Source organism: Osmerus mordax, chromosome 5 (genome assembly GCF_038355195.1).
Source record: "Osmerus mordax isolate fOsmMor3 chromosome 5, fOsmMor3.pri, whole genome shotgun sequence".
Classification (NCBI taxonomy): Eukaryota; Metazoa; Chordata; class Actinopteri; order Osmeriformes; family Osmeridae; genus Osmerus; species Osmerus mordax.
Window position 1 is genome coordinate 6,760,554 of NC_090054.1, and position 18,670 is coordinate 6,779,223.

The 18,670-nt window shown below is 43.9% G+C and overlaps 1 protein-coding gene across 4 annotated transcripts in view; it reads right to left on the reverse strand.

Moving 5' to 3' along the window:
- The window catches only part of cdh23 (cadherin-related 23), a 361,974-nt gene that overhangs the window by 86,915 nt on the left and 256,389 nt on the right, over nucleotides 1-18,670 (reverse strand). For all 4 annotated transcript variants that reach the window (XM_067235776.1, XM_067235778.1, XM_067235777.1 and 1 more), the window contains 7 exons: nucleotides 17,767-17,988; nucleotides 17,539-17,658; nucleotides 17,267-17,447; nucleotides 16,944-17,077; nucleotides 16,614-16,823; nucleotides 16,274-16,381; nucleotides 15,959-16,061 (listed from right to left, as the gene is read on the reverse strand). In XM_067235776.1, coding sequence (XP_067091877.1) covers nucleotides 15,959-16,061; nucleotides 16,274-16,381; nucleotides 16,614-16,823; nucleotides 16,944-17,077; nucleotides 17,267-17,447; nucleotides 17,539-17,658; nucleotides 17,767-17,988 — 1,078 coding nt within the window. The remainder of the gene's footprint in view (nucleotides 1-15,958; nucleotides 16,062-16,273; nucleotides 16,382-16,613; nucleotides 16,824-16,943; nucleotides 17,078-17,266; nucleotides 17,448-17,538; nucleotides 17,659-17,766; nucleotides 17,989-18,670) is intronic.

An 18,670-nucleotide genomic window follows, 5' to 3' on the forward strand; every position in this document is an offset into this window, starting at 1 on the left:
GTATGGTGTGCCGGAACGGTTACATTCAGACCAAGGTCGAAATTTTGAAAGTGGTGTCATAGCAGAACTATGCAAATTGTATGGGGTCAAGAAAAGTCACACTACACCCTACCACTAACAGAACCCTACATGAGCTGCTACGGACTCTCCCTCCAGAAAAAAAACGCAGATGGCCAGAACATTTGCCTGAGTTGGTACATGCGTACAATGTGACACCACACGCAACCACTGGGTATTCGCCACATTTTCTGTTGTTTGGTGTTGAGCCGTATCTCCCCTTGGATGCCCTGTTAGGGCGAGATTCGACAGAGGACCAACCACTGGATTGGTTGGCGGTCCACCAGAGAAGACTGAAGGAGGCACACGCCAGAGCCAAGGAGTACTTGGAGCAAAAAGCTGCTGCAGGGATTTCTCGTCACAATGACAAAGTGTACTGTCCTCCCATTGAGAAAGGCCAGAACGTGTATCTCCGAAACAGACCAAGAATAAGATACAAGATGCTTGGGTGTGAACCCCTTACAGAGTGATTGAGATACAGGGTACAACTTATACAGTGGAACCTGTGGATGGAGGACCTGTCCGGAACGTAAACCGAGTGGATATTAGACCTTGTGGGAGTCTCCCTGTCCCTACTCCACGGAGGAGAAGCAAAGGCTCTGTTTCAGTGTCGGTAACATCACGGGATTCAGAGTCAGATGTTGAGGATTCAGAAGATGAAGTGTTGTTGGATGATATTACTCTGCGGCCCAGTCAAACCTCAGATAATGAAACAGTAGTAGTACCTATGGGTGAGGTTCCACGGTCAATTCTAACTGAGTTTGATCCTGACGATCTTGAGCCAGAACCTGTGGATGAACCGAGTCCAAGGCCTGTCCCTGCTCCCCGCAGGAGTGCCAGGCGACATGCCGGGCAACATTCAAATCCTCATCATGAGCCTAGGTCATCTGTGGATGCAGGGTCAATGGGTCAAGCGGCAGTGTCTCAGATACTAGCCCGCTTAGGGACAGTTTTCTTTCAAGAGGTTTTGAAGGAGATTAAGAATTATCTTGTAGTCACTGAGGATAGTGACTTCAGCAGGGGAGAGTGTTACCAGGTGGATCTGGGGAGGTTAGGAAGTGACGTAAGTTTCTAGCAGAAAGTTGGATTTGCGATTCCCTGAAGGTGGCGCGGTAGATGACAGTGCATGGTGGTGTCCAAGGAATCTAACTGAGCAGACGTGTGGATTTGTGTGTGGTCGTGTTTAAAGTCGAACTATTGAAGTGCCACTACCGTATTTTTGATCTGTATTTTGTTAAGGTTTATTTTCTTTTGGTTACAGCTTGTATCGCGGGCTAGAGGGCATACATACTGTGTACTGTGATAGGGAAAATAACACTGCAAGAAAAGCAGTATAGCATTTATACTTTTTTATTTGACAACTATATATACTAACTATAAATATACTAACCCACACATTGTTTCCTGTGTGTCTTTACCCTGCCTGAACGTGTGGCCACCTACGTGTCGGAGCAGCGGGTGCGTAGTTCAGGGACGTTGTGTTGCAGGTTGCACATGATGACATAGCGGGACATTTAGGAGTTAGGAAAACCTACGATCGAGTACTGAAGTACTTTTTCTGGCCCCGGTTGAAGACCACGATTTCGGCCTATATAAAGACCTGCCATGTCTGCCAACTGACTGGTAAGCCTAACCAGACAGTTAAACCTGCCCGCTGTATCCAATCCCTCCAGTCGGTCAACCTTTTGAACGATTGATCATCGACTGTGTTGGTCACCTGCCCCGTTCCAAAACCGGTAGTACCTATTTGCTGACGGTGATGTGTCAGTCCACCAGGTACCCTGCTGTGTACCCTCTACGTAACATCACCACTAGGTCGGTGGTGAAGGCGTTGACCCAGTTAATTTCCATTTTTGGCATCCCCAAGGTAATACAAAGCGATCAGGGTTCTAACTTCACCTCTGGCATGTTTGCTGCCATCCTAAAGCTGCTCCGAGTTAAACACTTGTTGTCTAGCGCCTACCATCCACAGAGTCAGGGGGCCATGGAGCATTTACATTCTCCCCTGAAGTCGTTACTGCGAGCGGACTGCTTGGAAATGGATCGAGACTGGGAAGACGGTTTGCAATGGTTGTTGTTGGCAGCTAGGGAAGTGACGCAGGAGAGCACGGGTTTTAGTCAAAACGATTTGGTATTCGGCCATGCCGTTCATGGTCCCCTGGCTGTGTTACAGGATGATTGAGGTGATGATAAGAGTCAGTTGGCTGAGCGGTGAGGGAGTCTGGCTAGTAATCCGAAGGTTGCCAGTTCGATTCCCGGTCATGCCAACTGACGTTGTGTCCTTGGGCAAGGCACTTCACCCTACTTGCCTCGGGGGAATGTCCCTGTACTTACTGTAAGTCGCTCTGGATAAGAGCGTCTGCTAAATGACTAAATGTAAATGTAATGTAAATGATTGGAAGGCCTCTGTGCCTCCAGTGCCTGGATTTTGTAAATGGTTTTCGGCGGAGGTTGTATGAAGCTGGGAATATGGCCAAGGTGAATCTTGAAGCCTGTCAAACTAAGATGAAGCATCTGTTCGTTCAGCACAGCGGTCCCCGGTGATCAGGTACTTGCATTGTTACCGGTTGTAGGGTCTCCTTTCCAAGCCTGGTTTACTGGTCCGTACTCGGTGGTTCGCAAGGTTTCGGATCAGAACTACCTGATTGCTACACCTTCTCGGAAAAGGTCAATCCAGTTGTGTCATGTCAACCTGTTAAAACCGTATTACGTCCGTTCCTCTCCTTTAGACTCCATACCAGAGGTGAAACCCGTGGCTTTGGCTGTGGGGGTGGCCGACTCTGCTCCTTTCCTGGCAGGGGGGGTTGAGGAGGAGTTGTCCTCACCGAATGACTGTGTGATCAGAGGGAGACTAAGGAACTCTGAGTCCCTGGTTACCCTGGAGACCGCTTTGGGCCATTTGTCGGCAGTCCAGTGTAGGGAGTTGGCTGGGATGATACAGGGTTTCCCACAGCTGTTTGCGGATGCTCCATCTCGTACACACTTGATTCAACATGACATCGAGGTGGGGGATGCTGCACCAATCCGGCAAAGGTTTTATCGCGTGTCCCCGGAGAAACGGGTGCAGTTGGATGCCGAGGTTCAACACATGCTTGACCACAACATAGCGGAGCCCTCTAGTTCCAGCTGGGCCTCTCCATGTTTGTTGGTTACAAAGCCCGATCACACTTTTCGCCCATGTACAGACTACCGTAAGGTTAACGCCATTACTAAGGCTGATTCCTACCCTCTGCCTCGCATGGAGGACTGTGTTGACCAGGTGGGCTCTACAAGGTTTGTTAGTAAATTTGACCTCCTCAAAGGGTACTGGCAGGTCCCTTTGACGGCTCGGGCACAGGAAGTGGCTGCTTTTATCACTCCTTCAGGGTTGTACTCGTACACCGTTATGTCGTTTGGTCTGCGTAATGCCCCTGCAACCTTCCAGCGTCTGATGAACAGGGTCGTTTCCGGGCTGGTCGGTTGTGCGGTGTACTTGGACGATGTGGTGATTTACAGCAACACCTGGAATGAACATTTGCAGCGGATTCAGGCTCTGTTCCTACGCTTAGCCTGGGCGAGGCTTACAGTAAACCTGGCCAAGTGTGAGTTTGCCCAGGCCACCGTGACTTACTTGGGAAAGGTGGTTGGCCAGGGCCAGGTGCGTCCCATACGAGCTAAGGTACTGGCCATTGACCAGTTTCCTTCTCCGGCCACCAAGAAGGAGCTGGCCAGGTTCTTAGGGATGGTGGGGTTTTACCGAGTATTTTGTGCTAATTTCTCCACTGTAGTGGAGCCCCTGACCCACCTGTTAAGCTCCAAGGTTCAATTTTTGTGGTCCCCTGGTTGTCAGAAGGCTTTTGCTCTGTTCTGCCCCAGTGTTGTCTGCTCCCCAACTGGACCGTCCGTTTGCCTTGTATGTGGATGCTAGCAAGGTGGGGGCGGGGGTGGTGCTTTTGCAAGCTGGTTCGGGAGGCATCGAGCGTCCAGTCAGATTTTACTCCAGAAAGTTTAATTCTTACCAGTTGAATTACTCGGTAATCGAGAAGGAGGCATTGGCGTTGGTCTGGGTGTTTCAGCATTTCGAGGTTTATGTTGGGACGGGTCCTTTGGTTGTCTACACTGACCACAACCCACTTACCTTTTTACATTCCTTGCAGAACCCGAACCAGCGGTTGATGTGGTGGTGTCTGTTTTTGCAGCCTTATCGTCTGGATGTCTGCCATGTGAGGGGCTGTGAGAATGTGTTGGCTGATGCGCTGTCCCGCGCGCCTTGTGCCTAGGTGACCATGCCGTTTCTGTCTGTTTTGTCCTTTCTGCTCCTGTGTTTTAGGACATGCAGTAGGGGTTTGCTGTGGTGGGAGCCATGCAGTTGGATTGGGCCTGGACAGACTAGGGGCTGTCCTTGGGACACCGGTGGGGCCTGGGGACCCTGGGGGGTCCCTCTTAAGGGGGGGGGGGGTGACGGCCCTCCCCTTTCCTGCGAGCCCTGCTGATTGGGTTGATTGGACGCACCTGGACCCAGGCTTCAAGTACCTGCTCCAGGGATGGGGGAGGATGGCCTGAGCTGACCCCCAGTTTTATAACGTGTACTCTTTGTCGTCCACCATGGGAAAACATTAAACCATATTGCTAGCCGTCCAGTTTTGCCTACGTCTCTCTTCCGATTGCATCCTTGAGCCAGATGTAACAAATGCGTGAGACCTTGGTTGAGAGATTTGTGAGAGTTTGAGAGAGTTTGAGACAGTTAGAGAAAGTTAGTTACTTGTGTGCCATTAGCGAAATCCTGTTTGTTTATTTGTCTGTTTGTGTGCTGTTGTGTGTATATATAAAAAAATATATATATATGAATATGTAACAACTTTATACTGAGTTTATTGTCTCATACAGTTCGAAAATCATACTTGGGCTTAATTGTATTGTTAGATGCAGAGGCAGAAGACTCGGCAGTTGGCATGGCGTCCGCTCCGCCAAGGCAACACGCTAGCGCCAGTGCACAGGTAAGACATGTGAAAGATATTAGCCTTTTTGAATAGATACTTTGGGACATTATCCCCGCAGTGGCATTTTTTTGCCATTGACACATACCCTCAAAAAGGCTAATATCTTTCACGTCTTACCTGTGCGCTGGCGCCAGCGTGTTGCCTTGGCGGAGCGGACGCCATGCCAACTGCCGAGTCTTCTGCCTCTTGGTTAGGCTGTCACTCATAACTCCCGCCTCCGAGTTGAAGCCAAGCCCCCTACGCAAAATCGGGGCCAAAAGTCTGACACTGAAAAACAGATCTGTAAACTAAAAAAAAAAAAACAAAAAAAAAAAAACTCAAACTCAAACTCCAAAAAAATGAAGCCATAATTTTTTTTTATCTGAATCTGAAAACATTAAATGTGAAACTATGTGAAAATCTAAAAGTGAAAAATGAAAATTTACAATTTATTCAAAATAATTCCAGATTTTAATAAAAAATATATTCAACTTGAAAAAAAAATATGGTAAACTTAATTTTTCTTTGAATTCATGGTTTTATGTAAGTTTTTGACCAAAACTTACATTTTCAATGTCAAGCTTTAGTTTTTCAACAAACAATTTTTATTTTGAATGAACAAAATATTTGGCCCTGATTTAGCTCCATACGCCATCTGCATTGCAGGACGGCAATAATTCAGTTCAACCACAAGGATCCAGATCACAAGAAGGAATTAGCTATAAGACTGTTAGTTATGGTATACTCGTAGCTGCCAGCAGATGTCGGTGTTGAGTAAAGGTTTCGAGCGTTTCAAAGGCCCCGACTCTAATGTTTCAATTGTATCGGTGTTTCGAAAAGCCTCGATTTGCCCATCACTAGAAAATCTTGGCTGTTTTGCAGCCCTGTGTGGACACCTTTGTGAACAGATTGACAGAGTTTAGGCTGTGGCATTGAAGTTCAGGTAAGTACCATATTCTACGGTAAATAATCCGCATTGTGTACAAGCCGCACCCCTAGAATGAGCACTTTGTGTTGTAAATCAGAGTATAACCCGCACTCGAGTACAAGCCGCACTTTATAAGCAAACAATGTTACCGTTGCTTGGCCCATGCTGACAATTGAGCACTTGCACGTTCATGCCATGGCTGCGGACAGCTTGGATAGCGATCTAACTAGACAACATTCCCAATCAGTGTGAACACTCAAATTATCTAAACTATAGACCATAGCATTACACATATCAAAACAGAACAAACACAACAATAGAACTCCAAACAATGCTTATTTAACCAAGCTAATGCCCTTAACTTAGTAGCAGAGAATGTCTAATATAGAGAGAACTGCCACTCTTGGGAAACTTCCGGGTTCTGAACTGGTTGCAATTCCACTCTAGTTCCATATGAGGGCGCTAACGGTTGAGCGCAGAATGAATGGCTGTCTATGGAGCTATACCCCTCAAAATCCACTTTTCTCAGGATATAATTTTTGTCTAGTAATTTGAATTCTGAATTCGAAAGGGGAGGCAAAAAAAATACACACCGCTGGGTGATAGATTTTTTTTAAAGTCGCCTTTCTGTTCTAAAAAGCCTTTTAAAATGTAATTGACGTCATACATATTGTACGGCCTGAGATACTGCTTGACGGCAAGCTCTGGTTACTTCCACTTTTCTCTCGAGACATCGACAACACAGCTGACAGGTTAGGCTCTCCCTGTCAATACACATGCTAGAAAGACTTTTGGTTTGCTAATGTTGTTGCTAATGTTGCTCATGCTCTGACATTCTGGTTCTGCTTCGGATGCCATCAAGCGGGATCTCTGGTCGTAGTCAGTCCTTCATTAACCAATCAGCATTCGTTAGCAGAATGCTAGCGTGTTATGGGCAACAACGACTTACCCTGTAAGAAATCGAAAGGACATAAATACTCGTTCATTCAACTTTCGACCTGTAATCCATGTTGAACTTGCAAAAACTACAATCAAATCTGAGATTTCTCAACGACAATCAGGTGAAAGAGACAAATTTAGCCGTTTAGCTCCTTAGACTCCCATTCATTCTGCACTCGACCGCAATCACTCCCAGTGGAACTCTGGTGGAACTGCAACAAAATTTGGTACAATGGGGCTTAATAGGGAGTGGCCAGGCTCTCCTTAAACAGGCTCTGTTAGTAGCTTTTCAGCTTGCCGCAGGGCATTCTGGGTACCAAGAGCAATGCAGGAGTATAGGCAATCTTACAGCATTGTGTAACACACTTCAGTTGTGGATAGTATGTCCAGAAATAAATCCAAGTCACTCATTTAGTGGCAGAATCCATTGTTATGTCTACAAAATTATTTAGATATATTATAAGTTTAGCTAGCTTGCAAATCCTGAGGATAGCCTATTGTAGCAGACCTTTCTATGTGACATCGGACAAGGGTGTTTTGTCCCTCGGGAGTTGCCGTAGGCTTGATGCTGAAAGCATTACTTGAAATCAGTGAGGGCTGTTCGAATGGCGATGTCAAGAAGAGCAGTGGTAAAATACAAGTTATGAAAAGAGACCGCCTCCGTGTCTTATTGTCCACGTACACTATCATATACAATTATATATAAAACTTACAAAGAGCTCGGTTAGACTACCAAAGTTGAATTAGTAATGTTGTTAGCGATGCTAGCGTTATTTTGCTAGCTAGCCTAGCCTAACGTTTCACTGGGTTTGCAGCTGAGTATAGTTTTATTAACTGAAGTTATTATGAAATGTTATGTTCTACTAGCCATTTGCCTACTTTAGCAAGTCACTGTATTTTCAAGCCCTGATAGTGTAACTGAGAAAACAGTAAATAATTCCTCTTTCAAGTAATAAGCCCCCGTTCAAGTGTTGAGCATAAAATTAGCTGCATGGTCAGTAGAGATCTTGAGAGAAGCCACAGAGAAGCACAAGAAAACTGTCAAATCTGAGTACAAGCCACGCCTTGTTTTCCGTAAAATACGGTAGTCAGATTGTTTCACCAATTGAAAAACGTATCTGGGACTTTTGATTTAAGGGGAGTTCCGGAAATTTACTGTCGCTGTTGCCTCCTAAACAGCGGTGGATTTGTTTTGGTAACACTTTATTTGAAGGGGTGTGAATAAGAGTGACATGACACTGTCACATTAAAGGATGTTTATGAATGTTGTCATTAGGTGTCATTCGGTGAATTATGTCATTTCTTATGCAAGGTTGACATTGTTTATGATGTCTTTGTTATGACAACTTGACATTAGCTGAGACAACATCACCTGTCAATGTCTTTGTTATGACAACTTGACATTAACTGAGACAAAATAACCTGTCACTGTCTTTGTTATGACAACTTGACATTAACTGAAACTAGGGTGACCAGATTTAAGTTTGTGAAAAACAGGACACTTCGTCGCGTCGACGGGGTTGGGGGGGTGGGCTGGTCGTGTATTGCATGCCGCACTACATGATCAAAATAGGTGGAACGCAAGTAGGTGGAACGTAAGGGAGATACATTTTCCAAAACTTATAAGGGCATAATAGTTTGTGAAAGACCCTGAGAAACACAAATATCCGACGAGGCAAAATCCCGGACAATTTTGGAATCCCTGCCGGACGCATTTTTTAGGTCTCGAAAAGAGGACAGGTCCGGGTAAAAGAGGACATCTGGTCACCCTACTGCAACAAAATAACCTCTCATAAACATATCTAACATTTTATAACTGTGTCATGAACATTTTCCTTGACCTTAACTACAGTGGTACAATCTTTTATTATATTTGCACAACATTCCAGGAGTCAGGTGGCTGAGCGGTTAGGGAAGCGGGCTAGTAATCCGAAGGTTGCCGGTTCGATTCCCGGTCATGCCAACTGACGTTGTGTCCTTGGGCAAGGCACTTCACCCTACTTGCCTCGGGGAGAAAGTCCCTGTACTTACTGTAAGTTGCTCTGGATAAGAGCGTCTGCTAAATGACTAAAAATGTAAAAATGTAAATGTAAATTCCCAGAATGTACATTTTGTACTGTGAAATAATATACACATGAACTTCTTACTCAAAGGGGTTCCAACATATTCTCTGCAGGTACATTTTGTAAAAAACAAAAATCCAGCAGTTAGATGGATGCAGACATTTTATATACTGAAGAGGATGATGAGGTGTGCAAAATGTAAGCATGCATTTGGTGAAATTCGATCGCAACGATGGGTTGCGGTGGTAAATTAAGCATAAACTTGTCTCTAATTTACGTTAGCTTGCTCGATTTAGGGGTACCTATTGTAATCATTAGTATTATTATTATTTTTATTAATGCTGCCCTAAACTACTTGTGTAACTCAAAAGGTCCTTGGTAAGAAATGCTAGAACTTAATATGGAGCCTGAAAGTTTTAAATTGGCATTAGGCTAGGCCTACTGGATAAAATATGTGGACAATAACGACAATATGTTCTAGCTAATATGATATTTGCTATTTGTATATAGGTGCGTTGGAGTTGGCCAAACTAAAACAACAAACCAAGATGGATCGACAAAAGATTGAACACCTTGAGGACTGTGTTAAATACCTGGAGGAGGCCAACAGGGAGCAGAAAAACGACATGGACTTTCTGCTAATCACATGGTTTCTTACCCTAAAGTTGCCCATTACTTAACTATCTTCTATGCTTAATTTTTGTATGAAAAGCAGCTGATAGGTTATTTCTGGATTTTTTTGCCGGTTTTGCCAACACTCACTTTATTCATGTTTCTTTAAATTAGATGTTGTGTTTTTGTAGCTTGATAGCACTTTGTCGCCACCAGCACAGAGTGTACAACGAACCTTGATATTTCCATCTTTAGCTGACAAATACTCAAAATAGTGATTGTATTTCCAACTCGAAAATGCACATCTCTCTCTCTCCTCCTCCATTGTTGTTTGTGTCTCTGCGCGGTAGGTGGTACCAGGCTACATGACTTCACTCCCAGAGACGCAAGAAGAAATCAAATATATATTTTACTATTAATGATAAAATAGTAACGCACAGTGACTTGGACAAGTAACTTTAATCTTATTACTGTGTAGCAGAGCCAACAGACAAACCACGTACCATCACACCTTTCCCCTACCCCCGACAAGGAGAAAGGGGGTTTTCCCCCTTGTCCTTATCTCCAGAGCAGGAGCTTCAAAGCTTCTGGCCCAGCATGGGGTCAGAAGGTAGACCAAAATGGCCTTACAGTATGGAGACAAAGGATTTTAAGGAAGAACTAACTTTTCTGGATTTACAAACATATTCTCAAGGACTACATGGCTCATGGACACTATTTCAATGACAGTTGATGTGTTATAATGTATGCTTTCCCTTTAATGCTGTGTTGATATAATTTGATGTTTTAATGTAACTTCCTTTCCTGTTATGATAAATCAGTCAATCTTGATATCAAAATGATTCTAATCTACAAACTAAACCATTTATTAACGTTGTATTGTTATATTTTGAAGTATAAGCAATACATGGACATTTGAAATAGCTGAACTCTGAAGTTATCAACCACTTCACACCCATACGTCAATCTCAGGATGGACGCCCAGGTGGGAGTAACTGCCCAATCAAAGAGTTCACCTCCAAAAGGATACCCCCTTTCGCAAGGATTATAAAACCTCGACGCACAAGCAATCACGGGATCAAAGGATTCACCGGAAGTGTTCGCGACACATCTGACCTATCCTTCTCAATCAGCAACTCACTGGACCACTAGGAACTTGAACGAAAGATTCCTTTGCTCTAACCGTTTGACAACGACGAACGGAAATTTGACTCTTCTTCTTCAAACTGACAACAGTAACTGCGATATTGCTACATTTCTTACTTGTGAACATTGGCATATTGTGATTTAATTTGTTACGTTTGATTTTAGTTTGCAAATGATTTAACCTAACTTTCGTTAGGATTAGTTAACATACTCTCCCATTGTTCTCCAGAAGCCTATCTCTCTCTCTCTCTCTCTCTCTCTCCCTTCCCCCTCCCCACGCGCTCTCAACCTACCATCTTGTACCAACCCTCATCATAGTTTAGGACCTACTGTATACAGTTCAACTCAACTCACTTTCAACTAACCTATAACTTCTCTGGTATTTGTTCATTATAATTACATTTCCTTAAATAAATCATTGTTTATAATACTCGGGTTATCCCTCACGTTATCTGATCTGCTCTACTTTCATAGAAATTCACTACTTAAGATTAGACTGATTATTACGAAGGCTATTATTCAATAAGGTTTCCTCTGTCCCTTTAACAAATAAGAGGTGGTGCCCCTAAGAACTACACACTTAATTATAAATTAAGTATTGCTAATCTTAAACGAGCAAACCTCGCTACAACTGGTTTGGAAATAGTAACGCGTTAGATTACTTGTTACTGAAAAAAGTGGTCAGATTAGAGTAATGGCATCACTGTTTGTGAGGAATGTTTATTATTTAAAAAATTTAAAACGGATATATCACAGACCGCTGTTGTATGTGTCGTCCAACCAGTAGTGCAGCCAGAGGGGTGTCCGGGGTGGCACTGGACACCCCTGACATCTGATTGGCCACCCCGGGTGCCACCACAAAATTTAATTCGCTACTGGAAATTTGATGCTGATTGACATCTCATTTGACCTCTTGTTGAAAGAAGCATTTATTTTGCTGCCTTGCATTATTCAAATCGAAGAGAGACGTTTGTTTCGAGATACAGAAGAATAAGAAGAACAGACAGCAAAATAGAGAATATTTCCACAGTTCCACAAGCTCTTTTCGTGATTGAAAAAGGCATAATATTTGAAGTAAGTTTTAAGGTTTGCATTGGGTTTAGGTTTCCTGAACATTTTTTACGAATGTTGATTAGCCTACAGTAGCTGGGTTAATGTTAATGTTAGAACTTCGACTCCAATAACAGACAAACTGATACAGTCAGTAGGCTGTACTCCGATTTTACAGTTTTACATTTACATTACATTTATTCATTTAGCAGACGCTTTTATCCAAAGCGACTTCCAAGAGAGAGCTTTACAAAGTGCATAGGTCACTGATCATAACAACAAGATAGCCAAAAAACATCGCGAGTAGCCAAAACATGAAGCACACATTGTGAACAACCAAAGTAAGTGCCAAAGGGAAGAACCATAAGAGCATGTAGTTAAACAAGTTACAATTAAACAACATGAACCGCTATAAGTGCAAGTGTACCTGTGGAAAAAAGCAAGCAACAGTAATAAAAACAATATATCACAGCGAGAACAAAAATTTAAAACAGTTACCACTAACCACAAGAGCAACAAGTCTCTAAGCAAGAGTCATTGTGATCCTTGAGGAAACTAACATCGGGTCAAGCGAACCATTCCTAAGTACCGTTGTACTCCCGGAACAAGTGCGTCTTGAGCCTTTTCTTGAAGGTGGAGAGACAGTCAGTATCTCTGATGGAGGTGGGGAGTTGATTCCACCACTGGGGGGCCAGACAGGAGAAGAGCTTGTGTTGGGACCGGGCGGTCTTGAGCGGTGGGACCACCAGGCGGTTGTCTGAAGAAGACCGAAGGTGACGGGTGGGGGTGTAAGGCTGCAGGAGAGACTTGATGTAGACGGGTGCAGTCCCGTTCACTGCTCGGAAGGTCAATACCAGGGTCTTGAATCTGATACGGTCCATGATAGGTAGCCAGTGGAGAGAGATGAGGAGCGGGGTAACATGGGAGCGTCTGGGTAGATTGTAGACCAGGCGGGCCGCTGCGTTCTGAATCCTCTGAACAGGGCGGGTTGCACATGCTGGGAGACCAGCGAGCAGCGAGTTGCAATAGTCCAACTTGGAGAGGACAAGTGCTTGGACTAGCAGCTGGATGGAGTGCTCAGACAAGTATCTCCTGATCTTCCGGATGTTACATTTAGTCATTTCATTTAGTCATGTTGTAGAGGGTGAATCTACACGACCGGGAGACCGCAGCAATGTGGGCCGTGAGGGAGAGCTCGTCGTCCATGGTAACCCCAAGGTTCCTGGCAAAGGATGAAGGGGTCACCGTCGCAGATCCCAGGGTGATTGAGAGATTGTGGGAGATGGAGGGTTTAGCCGGGATGATGAGAAGTTCTGTTTTGGCGAGGTTCAGCTGGAGGTGGTGCTCGGTCATCCAGGCGGAGATGTCTGTGAGGCAGGCCTCAATCCTAGCTGAGATCCCCGGATCAGTCGGGGGGAACGACAGGTACAGCTGCGTGTCGTCAGCGTAGCAGTGGTAGGAGAAGCCATGGGAGGTGATGATTGGTAGTACAGAGAGAAGAGGAGGGGTCCAAGGACGGAGCCCTGTGGGACACCAGTGGAGAGCTGGTGAGATCCTGACAGTTTGCCTCCCAGGAAACCTGGTAGGATCTTCCCGACAGGTAGGATGAGATCCACTGGAGTGCAGTGCCAGTGATGCCCATCTCAGAAAGTCTGGCGAGCAGGATCTGGTGGTTAACCGTATCAAACGCTGCAGAAAGGTCCAGCAGAATGATGACGGATGACCTGGAAGCCGCTCTGGCAGACTGGAGGGCAGTGGTGACTGAAAGGAGGGCAGTTTTCTTGTGCTTGTGCTGTTTATATTTCGAAGCAGTTTATAATCCGGTTTTAGAACAAAAAAGTGGCTTCGTCTCAAGATCTCTACAGACCGTGCAGCTAATTTAATGCTCAACACTTGAACGGTGGCTTATTACTTGAAAGAGGAATTATTTAGGCTACTGTGTTGTCTCAGTTACACTATCAGGGCTTGTTAATACAGTGACTTGCTAAAGTAGGCAAATGGCTAGTAGAACATAACATTTCATAATAATTTCAGTTGATCAAACAGCTGCAAGACCCAGTGAAATGTTATAGGCTAGCTAGCTCTAGCAAAAATAACGCTAGCATCGCTAACACCATTACTAATTCAACTTTGGTAGTGTAACTGAGCTCCTTGTAAGTTTGTTTTAGATCTAATTGTATATGATTGTGTGGACAATAAGACACGGAGGCGGTCTCTTTTCATAACTTGTATTTTACCACTGCTCTTCTTGACATCGCTATTCGAACAGCCCTCACTGATTTCACAAATGCTTTCAGCATCAAGCCTACGGCAACTCCCGAGGGACAAAACACCCTTGTCCGTTGTCACATAGAAAGGTCTGCTACAGTAGGCTATCCTCAGGATTTGCAAGTTAGCTAAACTTATACTATATTTAAAATAATTTTGTTAATTTACACAATGCGGCTTATTTTCCGAAAAATAGGGTAATCAGATAGACGAGAGATCGGTTCCCAATTTAGACTAACATTGTGTTTACATCTGTGTTAGCTAGTAGGTATGATAAATAATACCTGCACTGTGTACTAGTTTGTACACTGACATTCTAAAATTATACATCCAATGGGTTTCTTATCACACAGATTTAATTTGGTCTTGTTTAGGCCAATTCCAAAACTTTTCTTTGCTATTAGTTAACATAATATATATGAACATAAATATTATACTGTAAATCTGTCATGTTGTTGGTTATTTTTTTAATTTTTTTAAGTTATTTATATTAAGTTATTTATATTTTTCAAGTCCATTTCTGCTTGATTTCTGCTACCTGTCAAGTCAAATTGCAGTGTTTTTTGGGGTGTGTAAATTCACTTTGTTTTGTAAATAAACTGTGTTATTTCTGTAACACAGAAATGCAATTATAAGTCCCTGGTGCTTGAGCTTTTTTTCCAAAAAATATTTTGGATGTTCCAGCACTTATAGACCCAGATTATACTGTATATATTAATGAAAACAGTGACCCAAGACTCTGGACCCCCTGAAGTAGCCTTGGCCACCCCATGTATAAAACTCTAGTTCCGCCACTGCGTCCAACAGAGACTAATGTCATGATGCTAACGCCTTAGTGAAATAGCAGATGACTGTTTACGAAAGTAGATGTACTAATAATATCAGCTAATATATCATCGTATATCATACATTACATTTCACAATTGTGTTTTTTATCACAATGTTAAATGAGCAAATAGTTATCACCCTGGCCTTTGCCTTTGGCGTTTCTGCAGGTGTCTTGCGGTTTTAGCCATCTCCCAGAAGTTAACGAGCTGCTAAACTAATGTTCTACTATAGGTAATCACAAGTGTGTTTTTGACGTTGTGACGTTAGTGAAGTTTGTGACTGTGGCAAAATCTAAAATTAAGCCTAAACCGTGCAATGGAATGTAAAATCGAATACCCTAATAGGGACGGGTTAGGGTGGGAAAATAAATAATAATAAATATATATGAGACAGAATATAGGTTGTGCCTTGCCAAAGGCACCCAATAATAATAATAAGACAAAGAAGAAGACGACGAAGAAAAAGAAGAAGAAAAAGTAGAAACACAATAGGTGGCTTTGCAGCTTTTCTGCTTCGCCCCCAATAAGAAACAGTAGAAACACAATAGGTGGCTTTGCAGCTTGGCCCCCAATAATAATAATAATAAGAAGAAGAAAAGTTAGAAACACAATAGGTGGCTTGGCAGCTTGGCCCCCAAATACAAGCAACGAAATCAGATCAAGACGAACATTGACACTGACACTGTCTATGGAGTGCAAAAATTGAGGGACTAGTAGGGTGGGAAAATAATTAAAAAGAAAGAAGTATGAGAGAGAATATAGGTTGTAGCTTGACATAATAATAAATATATATACTAGTAGTATACTAGAATGGTGGGAAAATAATGAAAAATAAAGAAGTATGAGAGAGAATATAGGTTGTAGCTTGACATAATAATAAATATATATACTAGTAGTATACTAGTAGGGTGGGAAAATAATGAAAAAGAAAGAAGTATGAGGGAGAATATAGGTTGTAGCTTGACAAAGGCAATTACAATTGACCCCAAATTTTTTGGGGCAATATATGAAAATAGGAGAGTAGATAAGTAACAAAGTATGTAGACTAAGATAAACATAAACAAGCAGACAAAAAGACCAATAGACAGGCAGGCAGACAGAAATATGTACCTGCTGGGGAGTTCTCTGTGATCTCTGCCCTGTAGCTGGTCTTGGTGAACACAGGCCTGTTATCATTCTCATCCAGAATGGTGATCACCAGCAGGTCTGAGTCCTGGACACAGAAATAAAGGGCAGAAGGGAGGGAAGATTGGGGGAGAGACAGAGAGAATATGGTGTTTAAAGGTAAGCATAGCATGTATTTTTGGGGGGTATCGACGCCACAGTTTGTAGTATGTGTGTGTGGGTCTGTGTGTGTGTGTGTGTGTTTGTGCATATTAATGTGTGTGAGTGTATGTGTGTGTGAGTGAGTGTGTGAATGTGTACCCTGCGAGCGATGCGTGGGTTCTCAGGGTTGTCTTTGACAGTGACGGTCAATATGTATTTGGCCACCCTTTCTCTGTCCAGCGGCCTGTTGACTTGCACCATGCCTGTCTGATGGTCACAGATACACAAGCAAAATAAACACAGCTCATGACTAATGATGACATCAATAAAATTAAACCATGTCTACGACCAATTTTAATTCCTCCAATTTCTTTTGGCCCTGTGGTTCTTGTCTTAACCTCCTCTATCCTTCACTCTGTCTCTATCTCTCCCTTCCTCTTCTCCCTCTGTTTTTCTACCCCCTCAACTGTTATCCCTCCCTCCCCTTCTATAATCTCACGGTGTCATTGATGTAGAAGGCTCCATCCAGGTTGCCGGCGGTGATGTTGTAGGTGAGCAGGGCGTTCCGTCCACTGTCTGAGTCATGGGCTTGGACTTTGGCCACAGAGGTGTAAATGGCTGCCCCTTCACTCACAATGGTGTTGTTGGGCAGGTTCAACAGCACTGGGTCATTGTCATTGATGTCCAACACTAGGACCCCCACCACCACCTGACTCACACATAAACATAAATACAACTTTATTTACAGAAGTCTGGACAGCTATCCTTGAACTATTGCACCTCTAAAGAGTGATGATGGTGTGTGTGTGAGTGCGCAGTTTACACACACCGTGCTGCTGCGTGAGGGTGTGCCCAGGTCACGGGCTGTGACAGTTATGTTGTAGAAGGCCGTTGTCTCTCTGTCCAACTCCACGTCTCTCCTCACACGCAGCTCTCCTTCCACCGGAGACACCATGAACTCATCTGGGGAGAGAGGGGGGTTGGAGGGGAGAGAAACAGTAACAGAGAGAGAGAGGGAGGAGAGTGAGAAAGAGAGAGGAAGTTAAGAGACAAGAAGAGAGAGAGAGAGGGTGAGCGTAAACTTCAACACTGCATCTACATGTACTGGCAGACAGACAGACATATGGACAGACAAACAAACAGAATACACACTCTGGGGGTCTCCAGCAGTAATGCTATACTCGACTTTCCCATTGAGTCCAGAGTCTCCGTCGGTGGCTTTCAGGGTCCATACACGGGGCCCGGGCTGGCCCTCCGTCACCTCATATGGCCCCTCGTAGGCTTTGGGGAAGGTGGGTGTCACGTCATTCACATCCAGGACATTCACCAGCACCTACAAGTAAACGTGTAGTTTTCTCAATCCCACTCTTCTAACAGAGTTAACGCAGGCGTTGATTAAACCTCAGCTGTATGTTCTTCCTTACCGTTGTGGTGGAGGTCAGGCGGAGGGCAGGGATTGGACACTGGTCCGTTGCTGTGACAACAAGGGCATAACTTCCATGGCTGATCTCATAGTCCAGCTCCTTTACAACCACAATCCGTCCCTGGGCAGACAAACAGTGGAGATCAAATCAGTCATGCATAAGACATAAATCAAGAGTATCGTGTTCAATTATTATTAACTGGGCTCTTTAAACCGGATCAGAACCTACAGTGATGTTATTGATGTGGAAGGTCTGATCCAGGTTGCCCTGGGCAATGGCGTATCGCAGGGTGCCGTTGAGGCCCTCATCCGGGTCAATAGCCGTTACCGTAGCAATAGTGGCCCCCACGGTGAGAGGCCCCTCGCTCAGGATGGTGACGTACTCCTCCTCCGGGAACATGGGGGCATTGTCGTTCTCATCCACAATGCGCACGTATATGGTTGTGGATGACTGCAGGAGAAACACACACACAGGCAGGGAAGCTCTCAGACAAGGCAGGAAGGAAGTAAGAAAATCTCTCAGTCAGACAGACTGACAGAAAGACAGATATATAGATCGATAGATTAGCTTGTTAAATGTATTTATTATTTATTCTGCCTACAGTAGCTGGTTTGATCAGTGTTTCTTTTCGTTCCACTACAGGAAGTTTGCTATTGAAAGGCAATGTTGTGCTGGGCAACATGGTCCCATTCTGCAACAAATGACATTACATTGGTCTGTAGTATTTTACTGTCGCAGAAGGGCCTAGACAGTAGCGGCCGCCGGGACTTTGCAGAGGGCTCCCCGAAAAAGTCGGAGCACAAGGCCCCTCCCCTAAATCCACTCAAAATGTATCTCCATCTATTATCTTATACATTGCTGTCTACCTTTAAATATAGCCTACAGTCAGGTCCATAAATATTTGGACATTGACACAATTTATCATTTTGGCTCTGTATACCACCACAATGGATTTGAAATGAAACTATCAAGATGTGCTTTAAGTGCAGACTTTCAGCTTTAATTTCAGGGTATTTACATCCAAATCAGGTGAACGGTGTAGGAATTACAACACATTTTATATGTGGCCCCCCCTTTTTTAAGAGACCAAAAATAATTGGACAAACTAACAATCATAAATCTAATTGTCACT